This window comes from Chiloscyllium punctatum, chromosome 11, assembly GCF_047496795.1.
Source record: "Chiloscyllium punctatum isolate Juve2018m chromosome 11, sChiPun1.3, whole genome shotgun sequence".
NCBI classification, from domain to species: Eukaryota; Metazoa; Chordata; class Chondrichthyes; order Orectolobiformes; family Hemiscylliidae; genus Chiloscyllium; species Chiloscyllium punctatum.
The window spans coordinates 2845725-2863601 of record NC_092749.1 but is presented as its reverse complement, the minus strand read 5'-3'; the positions used below and the strand labels follow the sequence as shown (position 1 = coordinate 2863601).

Genomic DNA, 17877 nt, shown 5'->3' with positions numbered 1-17877 from the left:
CTGCGGTGGCAGGGGAAAGTGCCAGGATGGGAGGGTGGGTTGTAGGGGGGCGTGGACCTGACCAGGTAGACATGGAGGGAACTGTCTTTGCGGGAAGGCGGAAAGGGGTGGGGAGGGAAATATATCCCTGGTGGTGGGGTCTGTTTGGAGGGTGGCGGAAATGTCGGCGGATGATTTGGTTTATGCGAAGGTTGGTAGGGTGGAAGGTGAGCACCAGGGGTGTTCTGTCCTTGTTACGGTTGGAAGGGTGGGGTCTGAGGGCAGAGGTGCGGGATGTGGACGAGATGCGTTGGAGGGCATCTTTAACCACATGGGAAGGGAAATTGCGGTCTCCAAAGAAGGAGGCCATCTGGTGTGTTCTGTGGTGGAACTGGTCCTCCTGGGAGCAGATACGGCATAGGCGGAGGAATTGGGAATAGGAATACGGGACAGCATTTTTGCAAGAGGTAGGATGGGAAGAGGTGTAATCCAGGTAGCTGTGGGGGTTGGTGGGTTTGTAAAAAATGTCAGTGTCAAGTCGGTCGTCATTAATGGGGATGGAGAGGTCCAGGAAGGGGAGGGAGGTGTCAGAGATGGTCCAGGTAAATTTAAGGTCAGGGTGGAATGTGTTGGTGAAGTTGATGAATTGCTCAACCTCCTGGCGGGAGCACGAGGTGGCGCCAATGCAGTCATCAATGTAGCGGAGGAAGAGGTGGGGAGTGGTGCCGGTGTAATTACGGAAGATCAACTGCTCTACGTAGCCAACAAAGAGACAGGCATAGCTGGGGCCCATACGTGTACCCATGGCTACCCCTTTGGTCTGGAGGAAGTGGGAGGATTCAAAGGAGAAATTGTTAAGGGTGAGGACCAGTTCAGCCAAACGAATGAGAGTGTCGGGTGGAAGGGTAGTGTTGGGGACGTCTGGGGAGGAAAAAATGGAGGGCTTGGAGGCCCTGGTCATGGCGGATGGAGGTGTAGAGGGATTGGATATTCATGGTGAAAATGAGGAGTTGGGGGCCGGGGAAACGGAAGTCTTGGAGGAGGTGGAGGGCATGGGTGGTGTCTCGAACGTATGTGGGGAGTTCCTGGACTAGGGGGGATAGGACAGTGTCGAGGTAGGTAGAGATGAGTTCAGTGGGGCAGGAACATGCTGAGACAATGGGTCGGCCAGGGTGGTCAGGCTTGTGGATCTTGGGAAGGAGGTAGAACCGGGCAGTGCGGGGTTCCCGGACTATGAGGTTGGAAGCTGTGGGTGGGAGATCTCCTGAGGTGAGGAGGTTCTGTATGGTCTGGGAGATGATGGTTTGGTGATGGGGGGGGTGGGGTCATGGTCGAGGGGGCAGTAGGAAAAGGTGTCCTCGAGTTAACGTTTGGCTTCAGCGGTGTAGAGGTCAGTGCGCCAGACTACCACTGCGCCCCCTTTATCCGCTGGCTTGATGGTGAGGTTGGGATTGGAGCAGAGGGATTGGAGGGCTGCGCGTTGTGTGGGTGAGAGGTTGGAGTGGGGGAGGGGGGACGACAGGTTGAGGCGGTTAATGTCCCGGCGGCAGTTGGAAATGAAGAGGTCGAGGGCAGGTAATAGGCCAGCGCGGGGTGTCCAGGTGGATGCAGTGTGTTGGAGGTGGGTGAAGGGGTCCTCGGAAGGTGGGCGGGAGTCCTGATTGTGAAAGTAAGCTCGGAGGCGGAGGCGACGGAAGAATTGTTCGACGTCACGGCGTGTATTAAATTCATTGATGCGTGGACGGAGGGGGATGAAGGTGAGTCCTTTGCTGAGGACTGATCGTTCATCCTCAGTGAGGGGGAGGTCTGGGGGGATGGTGAAAACTCGGCAGGGCCGGGAGCTGGGATCTGGTGTGGGTGTAGAGCTGGGAGTGGGGGCGGAACCTGTAACTGGAGTGGGTGTGATGGTGGGGGGAATGGGGGTGGAGGCATGAGCAGGGGTAGTGTTCCCCTTGGGGTTCTGGGGGGGTGGGGATAGTGACAGTGGGGTCTGTGGGGGGGCATGTCAGCAGAATGCAGGTGAGTGGCGCTGGTGGGGGTGGAAGTGGTGGTGACCGCGGCCGTAGGGGGGTGTCGGAGGTCACTGAGCATGTGACATCAGCGATGATGTGAGGGGCGGAGGTGATGTCACGTGTGATGCATGAGGAATTGTGAGGGGCGGAAGTGGTTGTGGGAGTGGCCATGATGGGGGTGGAAGTGACATCATCAGTCAGCGTGGGGGTGGCAGCTGCATCAGCTGCATGGCTAATGGCATCCAAACAGTTCCAGAGGTGGGAGTAGTCTTCTGGAATGTTTGAGGAGCGCTGGTTATGGAGGTAGGAGACAGAGAGGGAGAGACAGAGTGGGGGAGAGACAGAGATAGAGCGAAGGAGAGAGGGAGAGAGAGACAGACAGAGAGAGAGAGACAGAGAGAGAGGGAGAGAGTGTGTGTGTGTGTGAGAGAGAGAAAGAGAGAGACAGAGAGCGAGAGAGAGAGACAGAGAGAGAGGAAAGAGAGAGTGAGCGAGAGAGACAGAGAGAGAGGGAGAGAGAGTGTGTGTGTGTGTGAGAGAGAGAGAGACAGAGAGAGTGAGAGGGAGAGAGAGAGAGACAGAGAGAGAGGGAAGGAGAGAGAGAGAGAGACTGACAGAGAGAGAGAAAGAGAGAGAGACAGACAGAGAAATAGGGAGAGAGAGGGAGAGGGAGAGAGAGAGAGAGAGGGAGAGACAGAGGGAGGGAGAGAGAGAGAGACAGAGAGAGAGAGAGAGACTGACAGAGAAGAGAGACAGAGAGAGAGGAAGAGAGAAAGAGAAAGGGAGAGAGAGGGAGAGACAGAGAGACAGACAGAGAGGGGGAAAGAGAGGGAGAGACAGAGAGAGAGAGAGACAGAGACAGAGAGACAGAGAGAGAGAACAGAGAGAGAGAGTGAGAGACAGAGAGAGGGAGAGACAGAGGGAGAGAGACAGAGAGAGAGGAGCACGAGAGAGGGGGGAGAGACAGACTGACAGAGAGAGAGAGAGAGCGAGAGAGAGAGAGAGAGAGAGAGAGAGAGGAGAGAAAGTGTCATACAGCACGAAACCAGATCTTTTGTCCAATCAGTCCATGCCAACACAAACCCAAACTAATCTTGTCCCATCTGCCTGCTCCTGATCCATATCCCTCTGAAACATTTCTTATTCATGTCCTTGTCTCAATGTCTGCTGAATGTTGTAAGTGTACCCACATCCATCACTTCCTCAGGGAGTTCATTCCACACACGACTCCCCCTCCCTCCCCCCACCCCCCCACCCTCCCCATCCCCCCCCCCACCCCCCCACCCTCCCCATCCCCACCCCCCCACCCTCCCCATCCCCCCCCCACCCTCCCCATTCCCCCCCCCACCCTCCCCCTCCCTCCCCCCACCCCCCCCACCCTCCCCATCCCCCCCCCCCCCCACCCTCCCCATTCCCCCCCCACCCTCCCCCTCCCTCCCCCCACCCTCCCCATCCCCCCCCCCCCCCCATCCTCTGTGGGAAAGAGATGCCACTCGGCCTCCTACACTCAAGTGTAAAAAGTCCCAGCCTATCCAGCCTCTCTTTATCACTCAAAGCCACCGTACCTGACAACATCCTGGGAAACCTTTTCTGAATCCTCTCCAATTTAACAATGAACTTCCTAGAACTGGGTGACCAGAACTGGACACAATATTCGAGAATAGGTCTCACCAATGTCCTGTACAACCTCCACATGACATCCCAACTCCTACACACAAGGGTCTGAGCAATAAAGGCAAGTGCACTCAACTCCTTCTTAACCACCCTGTCTCTATGTGACGCAAACATCCAAGAATTACATATCAGAGCCCAATGGTCTCTGTCGAACAACACTACCCAAGGCCCTGTTTTTAATTGTATAATCCCTCCCCTGGTTTGTTTTATCAAAATGGAATACCCCTCATTTACCCAAATTAAACTCCATCTCCCCCACTTCAGCCCATTGACCCAATTGATCAAGATCTCCCTGTAATCTGTGATAATCTTCTCCAGTATCCACTGCAGCATCAGTCTCTGTGTCACCCACAAACTGACTAACCATGCCTTCTGTATTCTCATCCAAATCATTGATATAAGGACAAACAATGGTGGGCCCAACACTGACCCCTGTGGTACACCGCTGGTCACAGGCCTCCAATCTGAAAAACAACCCTCCACCATGACCCTCTGTCTCCTACTGTCAAGTCTATTTCGTACCCAGTTGCCAAGTTCATCATGAATCCCATGTGATCGAATTTTACTAATTAGCCTGCAATGTGGAATCTTGTCAAAGGCTTTACTGAACTCCAAGTAAACATTCTCGCCTCATTCCGGATGAAGGGTTCTGGTCCGAAACGTTGATTTTCCTGCTCCTCGGATGCTGCCTGACCTGCTGTGCTTTTCCAGCAACACATTCTCAACCCTGATCTCCAGCATCTGCAGTCCTCACTGTCTCTAAGTAAACAATGTCTACTGCTCTGTGTTCATCAATCCTCTTGGTTACTTCCAAATATTGACTGGGAATACGATACTTCGAGTACTTTAGATGGGTCAGTCTTTGTCCAATGTGTGCAGGAAGGTTTTTTTTCTGATACAGTATGTAGCCAATCCAACAAGGGGTGAGGCCACCTTGGATTTGGTACTGGGGAATGAACTTGGCCAGGTATTAGATTTGGATGTAGGTGAGCACTTTGGAGAGATAGACCACAATTTGATTATGTTCACTGTCGAGGTAGAAAGGGGGAGGTATATACCACAGGGCAAGAGTTATAGCTGGGGGAAAGACAATTACAATGTGATTAGGGCAAGATTTAGGATGCATGGGATGGGGAAGGAAACTGCAGGGGACAGGCACATTAGAAATGTGGAACGTATTCAAGGAACACCTACTGCGTGTCCTTGATAAGCATGTACCTGTCAGGCAGGAAGGAAGTGGTCGAGTGAGGGAGTGGGGGGGTTTACTCAGGAAGTTGAATCTCTTGTCAAGAAGAAGGCGACTTGGGTGAGATGTGATGGCTCAGTTCGGGCACTTGAGAGTTACAAGTTAGCCAGGAAAGACCTAAAGAGAGAGCTAAGGAAAGCCAGGAAGGGTCTTGAGAAGTCATTGGCGGAGAGGATCAAGGAAAACCCTAAAGCTTTCTACAGGCATATCAGGAATTAAAGAAAGACTAGAGTAAGATTAGAAATAGGAAGGTGTGCATGGAGTCAGTGGAGATAGGGGAAACGTTAAATGAATATTTTTCATCAGTATTCACACTGGAAAAAGACAATATTATTGAGAAGAGTCCTGAGATCCAGGCTATTAGACGAGATGGGATTGAGGTTCACAAGGGGAAGGTGTTAGAAACTCTGGGAAGTGTGAAAATAGATAAATTCCCTGGGCCGGATGGGATTTATCATCGGATTCTCTGGGAAGCCATGGAGGTGATTGCTGAGCCTTTGGCTTTGATCTTTATGTCATCATTGTCGACAGGAATATTGACAGAAGACTGGAGGATAGCAAATGTTATTCCCTTGTTTAAGAAGGGGAGGAGAGACAACCCTGATAATAATAGACCAGTGAGCTTTACTTCGGTTGTAGGTAAGGTGTTGGAAAGGATTATAAAAGATCGGATTTATAATCATCAAGAGAGGAAGAAGTTGATTAGGAATGGTCAACACGGATTTAGGAAGAGAATGTTGTGCCTCACAAACCTTATTGAGTCCTTTGAGAAGGTGACCAAACAGGTGGATGAGGGTAAAGTGTTTGATATGGATTTCAGTAAGGTGTTTGATAAGGTTCCCCATGGTAGGCTATTGCACAAAATACGGAGGCATGGGATGGGGGTGTGATTTAGTGATTTGGACCAGAAATTGGCTAGCTGAAAGATGACAGAGGGTGGTGGTTGATGGGAAATGTTCATCCTGGAGTTCAGGGTCTCATGGGGTCCCACAAGGATCTGTTTTGGGGCCACAGCTGTTTGTCATTTTTATAAATGATTTGGATGAGGGCAGGGAAGGATGGGTTAGTAAATTTGCAGATTATACTAAAGTCAGCAGAGTTGTGGATAGTGAGGAAGGATGGTGTAGGTTACAGAGGTACATAGATAAGCTGCAGAGCTGGGCTGAGAGGTGGCAAATAGAGTTTAATGTGGAAAAGTGTGAGATGATTCACTTTGGAAGGACCAACAGGAATACAGAGTACTGGGTTAATGGTAAGATTCTTGGTAATGTGGATGAGCAGAGAGATCTCGGTGTCCAGGTACACAGATCACTGAAAGTTGCCACTCAGGTTGATAAGATTGTTAAGAAGGCGTATGGTGTTTTAGCTTTTATTGGTAGAGGGATTGAGTTCTGGAACCATGAGATCATACTGCAGCTGTACAAAACTGTGGTGCAGCTGCACTTGGAGTATTGTGTACAGTTCTGGTCACCGCATTATAGGAAGGATGTGGAAGCTTTGGAAAGGGTGCAGAGGAGATTTACTGGGATCTGCCTGGTATGGAGGGAAGGTCTTAGGAGGAAAGGCTGAGGGACTTGAGGCTGTTTTCATTCGAGAGAAGAAGGTTGAGATGTGACTTAATAGAGACATATAAGACAATCAGAGGGTCAGACAGGGTGGACAGGGAGAGCCTTTTTCCTCGGATGGTGATGGCGAGCACGAGGGGACATAGCTTTAAATTGAGGGTGATAGATATAGGACAGATGTCAGAGGGAGTTTCTTTCCTCAGAGAGTAGTCGGGGTGTGGAACAGCCGACATGCAGCAGTTGTAGACTCGCCAACTTGAAGGGCATTTAAATGGTCATTGGATAAATATATGGATGAACATGGAATAGTGAGGGTTAGATGGGCTTCAGATTGGATTCACAGGTTGGTGTGACATTGAAGGCTGAAGGGCCTGTACTGCGCTGGAATGTTCCATGTTCAATACTTCCTCAAAACACTCAACCAAGTTTGTGAGAAGCGATTTCCCTCACCCTATCCCTAATCATTCCTTGCCTCTCCAAATACATATCAATCCTGTCTTTCAGAATCACCTTTATGAAGAGAGAAAGTGAGAGACAGAGGACATTGCTGGACCCACTCCACACTAACCTGTCACAAACACATCTGTTTACAATTGTGGGCAATACTGGAACTGACCATCAATACCAGTCTCCACAATACATTGCATTTAAATAGCACCATTCACATCCTGAGGAAGCTTCAAAGACCTTTGCTGTTGCTTTTTAAGTGAAGTATTGATTGAGCAGTTGGAAAATGTGACAGCCAGTTGGTGCCCACTCAGATCACACAAAGGGCTGAGATAAAAGACAGAATATCAGTTCCAGTGATGGTGTGTGAGGAATCACCCTGGATCCAGTTTTAGTCTCCTGGGTGGTCCCACAGTGACCCATTGACTGTCAGTAGCCGCCCTGTTCCTACTGCACTCACTGTGGGTTCAGAAAGTGGAGATTGTGCCTGATTGATCTGCTCAACCCTCTGCCAGGAAGGAACAACCCACATCAACTGTGGGATTGTCTGACAGCTGAGTCCTAACCATCGTTCATGACTCACCTTCCAATCCCACGGTCACTTCCATCGAGAAGGACAAGGGCAGCAGATACATGGGACAAGGACAGCAGATACAATGGACAAGGGCAGCAGATACATGGGACAAGGGCAGCAGATACATGGGACAAGGGCAGCAGATACATGGGACCATCACTCCCTGCAAGTTCCCCTCCACTCCCCATCCCGACTTGGAAATATATCACCGTTCCTTCACTGCCACTGAGTCAGAATCCTGGAATTCCCTCCCTAAGGGCATTGTGGGTCAACCCACATCACATGGACTGCAGCGGGTCAAGAAGGCAGCTCACCCCCACCTTCTCAAGGGGCAACTAGGGACGGGCAACAAATTCTGGCCCAGTCAGCGACTCCCACATCTCACAGTTGAATAATAACCAAGTAATAATTTGACAAAGGGCCACAATAAACCCTGTGAGTTGAGACTGAAGCATTTCGAATAAAGGTCAGGTCTGAATGCCACTCTTGGATAAACAGCACAAACAGGGAATGGTTGAACCAGATTGAACAGATACTGGAATTAACTGCCTGATAAACGCCCAGTTCCTGCTGTACATCTGTGGCTTCGCGTTGGTAATGAACGAGACCCATCCCAGCTCCCTCTCTAAACTGAAGCCCATACTCACCCAGAGCGACACAGAGGGACAGCACTATCACCCAGAGCACTCTGCACATCATTCCAGGGTAACAATCCTGTCAGTCTAGCTGCTGCACTTCACAAGAGAGAAATCTCACCAACTAATGTAGCAGAGGCAGAGTCAGAGCCGATGGTGCAATGTTTCTGTGTTTTCACAGAACTGCAGGAAGAGGAAGGAACTATTAAAGGGAAGAAAGATGTTCACAGACTCTTTAGAAATCTTTGAAATACCAATGCTCAATCATAGGCCTGCAGCTGCCCTTAGGTTGGAGTTAAAATGAGTCGGGGTCCATATTACTCCTCGAGATGATACATCCTGTATTACTGAGTGTGTGAGGATCAGGCAGGGTCAGGAGTGGTCACAGAGACATCGTTCCATCACTGGGTTCCTGTCACATTAACATCCTGTTACACTGGGCAAGGTGTCCTGGTATCATCAGTAGATTCCTAATCCAGACACCCATGAATCTGAGTTCAAACCTCAGGTTGTGGAATTCCAATCTATAAAAATCTGGAATGAGAGGTCTAAGGATGACCACAAAAGTGTTATTGCTGTTGTACACTCCCATCTGGACCACTTGTGTCATTGAAAGAAGGAAATATATTGGTCGAACCTGTATGGATCTCCAGAACCACAACAATGTGTTTTATTTCCAAGGGCCATGAAGGTCACTGGCTGGGTCCAGCATTTATTCCCCGTCCCTAGTTGTCCCTTGTGAAGGTGGGGGTGAGCAGCCTTCTTGAACCACTGCAGTCCATATTCTGTGGGTAGACACACAATGCCCTTGGGGAGGAAATTCCAGGATTCTGACCCATTGAGAGTGACGGAACGGTGATATATTTCCAAGTCGGGATGGGGAGTGGCTTGGAGGGAATTTGCAAGGGGGTGGTGTTCCTATGTATCTGCTGCCCTTGTCCTTCTCAATGGAAGTGGTCATGGGCTTGGAAGGTGCTGTCTGATGACCTTTGGTGAATTTTTCTGATCTTTGTTCAGTATTCCCAGCACCTTCTCCTTAGTGATGGCCACCATATTCAGCTCTGCTCCCTCACTCTCTTGATTTTTTGGGATATTACTCGGGTCTTCCACCACGAAGACTGACACAAAATAATTATTCAGCTCCTCAGCCATTGCCTTGTTCCCCACTACTATCTCTCCAGCATCATTTTCCAGCAGCCCAATGTCCACTTTTGCCTCACTTTTGCCCTTTATATATCTAAGGAAACTCTTCTAGTCTTCCTTTATATTACTGGCGAGCTTACCCTCATATTGAATCATTCCCCTCCTTATTTCATTTCTTGTTTCCCTCTGTTGATCTTTGTGAGCTTCCCAATCCTCCGGTTTCACACTGCCCTTCACTACATTAGATGTTTTCTCTTTTGCTTTGATACTATCCCTGACTTCCCTGGTCAGCCATGGTTGCTTCACCCTCCCTGGACCATTCTTCCTTTTCCCTCAGGATGAATCTCTCTCTGCTGTGTCTCCTGAATTCCTCCCAGGAACTCCTGCCATTGCTGTCCCACTGTCTTTCCTGCTGGGCTCCTCTCCCAGTCAATTCTCCCCAGCTCCACCCTCATGCCTCTGTAGTTGCCTTTATTCAGCTGTAATACCATTACCTCCAGTTGTATCTTCTCCCTCTCGAACTGCAGAGTAAATCCCATCATATTATGATCACTGCCTCCTAAAGTTTCCTTCACTTTATCCTGCCTTTCCAAGCCGGTCTCATTGTACAACACTAAACCCAGTATTGCCTGGTCCCTAGTGGGCTCCACCACAAGCTGCTCCAAAAAGCCGTCTCACAGACATTCCACACATTCCTTTTCTTGCAATCCACGACCAGCCTGTTTTTCCCAGTCCCCCTGTATATTGAAACCCCTGGGATCACTGTAACTTTGCTTTTCCTGCACATCTTTTCTATCTCCTGGTGTATCTTGCACCCTTGCCCCTGATCACTGTTTGGAGACCTGTCCATAACTCCAGTTATGGGGTGTTCACCTTTGTAGTTCCTCAATGCTCCCCACACAGATTCCACACCATCTCTCCTGGCATAGTTTCTTACTATTGATTGAGTTTCATTTCTTATTAATAAAGCGACCCCACCCCCCTCTGCCCACCTGGTTATCTTTTCGATGGGATGTATGTCCTTGAATATTCAGCTCCCAATCCTGATCCCCTTGCAGCCATGTCTCCGTGATGCCCACCCTGTCATTCCTGCCAATTTCGATCTGTGCCCCAAGCCCATTTAGCTTATTCCTTCCACTGCCTGCATTCAGATGTCATCCCTTCAGTCCTGTATTAACTGTCCCTGTTCTCACTGTCATTGGTTTGTCCAGTGTGTTTGAAGTCTGATTGCTAACCCTTTCCAAACACGCTCTCCTGGTTGTGTCTGTGCTGGAGATTTGAATAACTTCTCCTGAGTTCACCTTCCCTGTCATTTCTTTCATATTGTTCCACACAGTTGAATGCATCCCTGCAGATGTTAACCTGCTGCTTTGTTTCACACTGGGGTAAGGTTTACCCTTCCCTTCCCCCCTTCCTCCCCTCTAGATTCAAGTCCTGTTGACCCCCTATTTACCCTCTTCATGAGAACACTGATGCCAGCTCAGTTCAGGTGGACACTCTCCCATTGGTGTTGACCCCCCCAGTTCCAATCCTGATGCCAATGCCCCATGAAATGGAACCCCTCATTCTCACACCATTCTCTCAGCCTCAGTGTTTACTCCCCTTATTCTCATCTCCTAAAGCCAATTTGCATGGAGCTCGGGCAGTCATCCAGAGATTATAACCCTTGAGGACCTCTTCCTTAATTTGGTTCCTAACTCCTGATAATCCCTGAACATGTCCTCTTTCCTTGTTTGACCATGTTGTTTGTTCCAGTACGAACAACAACTAGATCCTCTCCTTCTGCTGCCCTTGTCCTTCCAGATGGAAGTGGTTGTGGGTTTGGAAGGTGCTCTCTGAGGATCTTTGGTGAATTTCTGCAGAGTATTTTGTAGATAGTACACACTGGTGTTACTGAGTGTCAGTGTTGGAGGGAGGGGATATTTGTGGATGTGGTACCAATCAAGAGGGCTGCTTTGTCCTGGGCGGTGTCAAAAAGTTCTTGAATGTTTTTGGAGCTGCCCCCATCCAGGCAAGTGGGGATTGTTCCATCACCCTCCTGACTTGTACCTTGTAGATGGTGGGCATGCTTTGGGGTATCAGGACAGGAGCTGCTCACCACAGGTTCCCAGTGTCTGACCTGCTCTTGTAGCCACTGTGTTTATGTGGTGAGTCCAGGTGAGTTTCTGGTTAATGGTAATCTTCAGGATAGTGGGAGATTTAACCTCTGTGTTGCTGGTCAAGTCTGTGCCCGCTGCCTTAATTTATTAAACTGGTAACCTTGCTTTAAATAGACCGTACTCCTTTTGACCAATCTTGAGACCAAGAAGTCCCGCCTGGTATTCTAGATCTTCATTTCATTGTCCAGTAACACGGAGGTGAAAAGCTTCTGTATTCCGTGGAGAAATGGCGCAATTACGTTCGAAAATTACACATTGTTTATATGTTTTTAAGAGACAGTACAGCCTTAATTACAAGAAAAGGCCAATCAAATGTAATAAGGTGACCTGATTGACATCAGGCTAATCCAGTGACATTTCCTGAGAAACAAATTGTTTGATGCACAAAATCACCCCATGCTTGTAGTTCAAGGTTAGTTCGAAAACTAAATCACTGTCTTATGATTCATATGATGAAAACTGCATTGTTTTCTCTTCTCTCTAAATACAACGAAGTCAACAAAGCATCAGCTCATGTTCACAGTGTCAAAGAAAATTCTAAAGTTATTTTGTGATGTTATTTTAAATTGAAAAGCCATTTCGTGGTTAATAAAAATCTACATTTATTTTGTTGCTTCTGAAAACAGCCTGAATTCACATTTTAAATCCTCATAATCCTCATCTCAACCCCCCACCCGCAACCCCCAACGTCCGCTTTGTTCATTCTGTGACCACAACATAAAGGTACGGATCAAATTAATCCAACTCAATGGCAGCGAAAGACTGCCCCACTCCCTCTTCCTCCGAAGGGGGACCAGGGGCAGGTGATGGTGTTTCCTCATCTTCATCTAAGTGGAGAAGAAGCATGTTCTGGGTGGAATCAATGTTGGCAAGAGAAGTTAATATTTTAACAATAATACACTTTAAGATGAAAGAAAAGTTGTATAACATGGTGAAGACTGGTGACAGAATCATGACTGGATGAAATTTCACAGGACTTTCATTTTATTGTTAAGAGTTTTTGCCTCCAGTTGTTGGAAATGATCTCTGTAATCTTCATTTAATAAAAAAAGCCACAGTTGATTAAAGAGTGTAGAAGAGTATCAGACTGCTTTGTGTGAAATGGATTGCAACTTAAATAGGCTTCAAGATTTAACACATCACAGGCTCTTTGATAAGAGGTATTGCACCTAATTGGAAACTCTGAGTGGAATCCTCTGCTGTGGGTGATAGTGATCTTGGAGACAGAAAGGTCAATTCATAGGGAGGGTTGGTGACTCTCATGAGCTCAGCCACTTTACTGCCACCATTGGAATTACATTCTAGGTTGAAAGACAAATGGTTGACCTTACTGTTAATTGAGGCTTTTTATTGGCCAGCTAATGAGAAGGCAAGGGCCTCATCCAACTGGTACTGGTTTTAAAAGCTGAAATTGTCTGACTAGCTTGTGACCTTGATCAAAGTGTCTGATCGAGGGATTGGAGCTGGGATGGAAGGTCCACTGAGAGTCAATGCCCTGCTCTTCTTGCTGAGTCCTCTATCCCATATTGTCCACAACCTGCATCCTGCAAAATAACCTTCCACTTTCCAACCTTACCTGTGGTGTGTGTTGCGTGACAATCCTGAGATTCCGGTGGGTGTTTTATCTGCAGCAGACATGGCCGAGCCTGTGGTGAGGATAAGAGCTATCACTTCTGATTGGCTGGTGGCTTTCAATAGGCGAGACTTTGGGATCTTGACACTAGGGGAAAACCCAACAGTAGGTTCATCATTGTTCGAGTATCTTGTGATTCAGTGGGCCTTCCTGAAGAGAGGCAGCAGAGGTCTGTCACTAGTAGGTGAGGTCCCCATTACCTCAGCAAGATTCTGTCTCATAGGTAGTACTACGGCTACCAACGTGATATAAACAGAAGTAAATTTCATGGGGCAAGTGGCTGAACTGCTTAAGGGTCCACCTGGTACTGAGACAGGCAAAGGGCACTGAAACACACAAGATTCACCGTTTGGGCAGAATTTTAATCATGGCCCTCCATTCACATTGATAGCACAGAAAGTGGACACTACTTCCACTCTACTGCCTTTTGGACTGGTTCCCACGCTATTACAATAAAAATTTAGTGTCACAGGAGGTGCATGGGATAACACAGCAAATGAAGCCTTTCAGTGGTAAAACCCAACATCAGCTGACCATGTACTAGGAATTGTTAAAGCATCCTGGACAACCAGACTGCATCTTCATCGTGGCCACAATTTTCCTGTTCAACTCCATTGCTGTAAGATTTATTCAGAGCCAAAGGTGGCATGGGTGTTTTGCACAGTGGCACAGTGACTCAGTGGTTAGCGCTGCTACCTCACGCTGCCAGGGAAACAGATTTGATTCAAGCCTTGGGTAGCTGTCTGTGTGGAGTTTGATCATTCTCACCGTGTCTGTGTGGGTTTCCTCTGGGTGCGCTGGTGTCCTCCCAAGATCCGGGGATGTGCAGGTGGGCTGAATTGGCCATGCTAAATTTCCCATCATGTTCAGGGATGTGTTGGTTGGGTACATTGGTCAGGGGTAAATGTAGAGTAATAGGATAAGGGAATGGGTCTGGGTGGGTTGCTCTTTGGAGGGTCGGTGTGGTTTTGTTGGGCCGAATGGCCTGTTTCCATACTGTGGGGATTCAATGATTCTATGATTCTAATAGAAATACCAACAAAAAGACCAACTAAAATAATAGCAGCATACATAGCCATATTGATTAGCCAGTTGTACCATGAACCAAAACCCCAGTCTCTCCATCCTGCACCTTCATTCATTTGGTTGACAGAAGTGTGGATGTTATCAGTATGTCTAGTGATGTTTTCGATAAGATCAGTGACCCCCATGATGCATTTTCCTTTGACTATAGGGCAGACTCTACCTTCCTTCACAAGTATGTAATCGAGAGCATAGTGGTTTTGTTGGGTAAATTGGTGCAATTCTGAAACATGTCCCTAACTTCTGATAAAGTAGCAGTTGTCTCATTACCCAAAAGGGTGAGACCTCAAATGATATAATTACAGTTTTGATGATGAATTAATCCTACAGCTCCTGCTAGAGAAAAAAACACTAAGAGCTGCATATCCCAAAGAGTGGGTCTTACTTTTATGTAAAGCCTCTGGATTTTTCATTCTGTGCAAAACTCAGGAGAGATCGAACATTTGACGGGGAAATTCCAATCTTGTTGCCAGATAATTGGACAGGGAACAGTGGTTGGAAAAAGTGTTCCTACAGTTACAGCACGAGGAATACTTGCCTTATTCAAGATAAGGTAGTTAGGTGCTTTATTTTGACCTAAAATAGTAACCGGGTTTAGTCTAGAGAATAGAGGGACCTTCCCAATAAGAGGCAGGCTGATCTTTGTGACTTCCTAGAGTATGTGGACAGTCCATGATTACAAAGGTTGGTCCTGGGCGCTGAGGGTGAAAATCATCGAATCGAATGAGGTGCATCTCCTTATAAGGGATGTGGTTATTATCCCAGCATGGTTCCACCCATCCCATAATTGGGTAGACATCGGTGCCATTAGGGGTTTCATAATGAAGGTGGGTGTTGTTATCCACCCCCCAAGGGGTTTGACTACCAGCGTTAATAGAGACACGTTTCTCCTTCAGGCATTCGCATAAGATGTGAAGTCTTTCAGAGAAGCAGTGATGACTGGGATACTTTATCATATCACAGGGGGTAGTCTTAGATACTTTTACATCAGTGCACACCCATCCTTTGCCATTGTAGCAATTCGGATAGATTATCCCAGATTGATTGGAGGAAGTCCATAAGCAAGGAGCAGGTGGGGATAAATAATAATCCAAAGAAATACTCTTTTCTGTAAATGTTTTAGAGCCATTCCATATCACCATATTAGGATTTGGGGATAAAAGGGGTCAGAGAGTCTTTTGCTGAAGTAACGGAGTAATAAACCACTTCCTCCTCACCAAATATTCTATTATGACCTTCCAAGAAACAAATTGTTAGTGAAGGATAATATTTTGCTTCCTTCTCTTTTACAGCGTGGTCCATGTGCATGGGGGCAAGGCTTACCAAGGTTACCCATAGTACAACTGGAACCAAACTGACACATAACACCTTGACAGGGTAAAGACCATGGGGGCTTGTTCTTTAAATGGACTGTTCGATCTTGTTGATGTAATTGACCACTACAACAACCATCCTGGGTATTGTTCCACACATCAAAGGAGTCAGTTTCTTGGTATATAAGAACATCTTCCTGGCATAGTTGGTACACAGTCTCTGTCTGCTCAGGATCGCCACAGGTAAACTGTCCCTTCTTGTGCACCAATGCTGGCAATGCCAAGTCCACACATCAGGGCAAATGTGATCTTTATCATCTCCCCCCCTTGCAAGGAGCTCGTCTGATGAGCTTGCAATGATGGAGATGACCCCAGACAGAAGGTTCGGTGACATCAGCAGCAGTTGAGTTGGTGAGGATGACCTGAAAGGGTCATTCACAACAAGGTTGGAGGTGCAGAGTGTCCATTTTAATAACATATAATCCATTTCCCCCTTGTCCAAGTGTATACAAAATACACATAATCAATTAAACTAGCAGCAAAGAAGGAACACAAACTAATCTAGTAGGGGTCAGCCACATTCTGGTTTGAGTATTGAGGGAGTACCCTATTTGAAGCCATAGCTTGTGCTCTTCAGCAGGGTCTTCCCCCGTGATTCCTGTATCTTCCCCAGGTCTGGCACACCCGTCCTAATACTGTGTCTAACTGGGATTTGCTGGGGACCCAATAGGATCAGACATTTGGGGCGTAAGGTTGCCTGCTTGGCAGCTGCACCTACTTGCCCATTACTTTAGAAACAGTATCAGTTTCCTCGGCATGAGCCAAACATCTTGATAATTGTCAGATTACAGGTGGCATGGGTGGCAGGTTCGATTCCAGCCTCGGGTGACTGTCTGTGTGGAGATTGTACATTCTCCCCGTGTCTGCGTGGGTTTCCTCCAGGAGCTCCGGTTTCCTCCCACAGTCCAAAGATGTACAAGTCAGGTGAATTGGTCATGTTAAATTGCTCATAGTGTTAGGTGCATTAGTCAGAGGGTAAATGGGTCTGGGTGGGTTACTCTTCAGAGGGTCGGTGTGGACTGGTTGGGCTGAAGGGCCTGTTTCCACACTGTAGGGAATCTGATCTAATTGATAAGACAAAACAGCATTACTGTAACGCTGCCCCTTGGGGGTTAAAAATCGTCAATGTTCCCACAAGGCTCCAAAATTGTTGGTCATATTGAAAGCACAATGAAGAGTCAGTGTATATTAGTCGGTTTTCCTTTCGATAGGATGAAAGCCTGTCAATTCCCCATGCCAGCTCCAAAGTAACATTAAACACACATCACTCCTCACTGGCCACATTTCAACAATGAAAACAAGGACCAGGTATGTGCCCCTGGGGTTTTTGATGTCTTGTTGCTGGTCTCAAAGATGAAATGCTGGGGTCGGCCTGTCCCCATTTTCAGGACCCCCTCGGGAAAAGATTGCCCAGCAGTGGTCATCGTTGGCATGAGGTAGGTTCCATCCCCAGTGGGTGTCCTGGTTCCAATCAACCCTGTCAGGGCTGGAATACCACATTCGGGATCGCGAGGACGCTGGATATAATCGGTTTTACCTGTAACTTGCATCATGGTTCAGTCCGGCTCCAGCCATCCCAATAGAAACCCACCGCTCACCTCATTTACGACTGGAAATTCCAGAACTGGTTTGTACGGTTGGTCTGGATCATGTCAGTGACTCCAGCCAGAAAACATTGTAAAAACATAGAGTTAAATAAAGGTAACGGAGCTTCTTGATTATTGTTGAATAGTGTCACTTCCACCAGACAGATAGGTGCATCTTTCAGGATTGTAACACAAGCCATTCGTATTTAGGCTCCTCCCAGAGTTTGACTGCATTTCCATCTGGATCACACTTGGACATATTGAGCAAATTGGGCTGGTTTGGTCTTGCAGTCAGGGGCAGGGTTCATTAACATATCTCTAATTCCCAGGATGGGACCTGGTTTAGGATGACACAGGCCACTTATCCCATGACATCGGCTATGAAGACTGGATGCTTCATTTACAAAAGAAGGAAAGCTTTGTAACACGTGGATGGTTTAAATTAAGGCAGAGGCCAATCAGGAGATGTTAGGGGCTCAGCGGGGATACAGGAACTAAATCCCAATCCTCAAAAAAAGTTGGTATGCCAGACATAGGCTCGGGATTCCAAATCGAATCGAAGTTCTTTATTTGACAGTATTGTTACTTTAACCTTGTTTATATCGTCCTCAACCTTCGAGCCCTTTCACCTCATGACCCTTCCAGTTTTTTACACACCCATTCACAATCACCAATGTTTGGTCCCCAGCTTTAGGGAATTCCATCTGCTACATACATATATATCCCTATCCCCCAATTAAATGCAAACTTTATTCAACTGGTCATTCA

The 17877-nt window shown here is 47.5% G+C and overlaps 1 protein-coding gene across 1 annotated transcript in view; it reads right to left on the bottom strand.

Moving 5' to 3' along the window:
* LOC140482680 (uncharacterized) overlaps window positions 1-8255 on the bottom strand; it is a 28073-nt gene extending 19818 nt beyond the window's left edge. Inside the window, exon 1 of the mRNA XM_072580191.1 lies at window positions 8145-8255. Within this exon, the coding sequence (XP_072436292.1) occupies window positions 8145-8196 (52 nt within the window). The 5' untranslated portion in view covers window positions 8197-8255. The remainder of the gene's footprint in view (window positions 1-8144) is intronic.
* Window positions 8256-17877: the final 9622 nt, after the last annotated feature.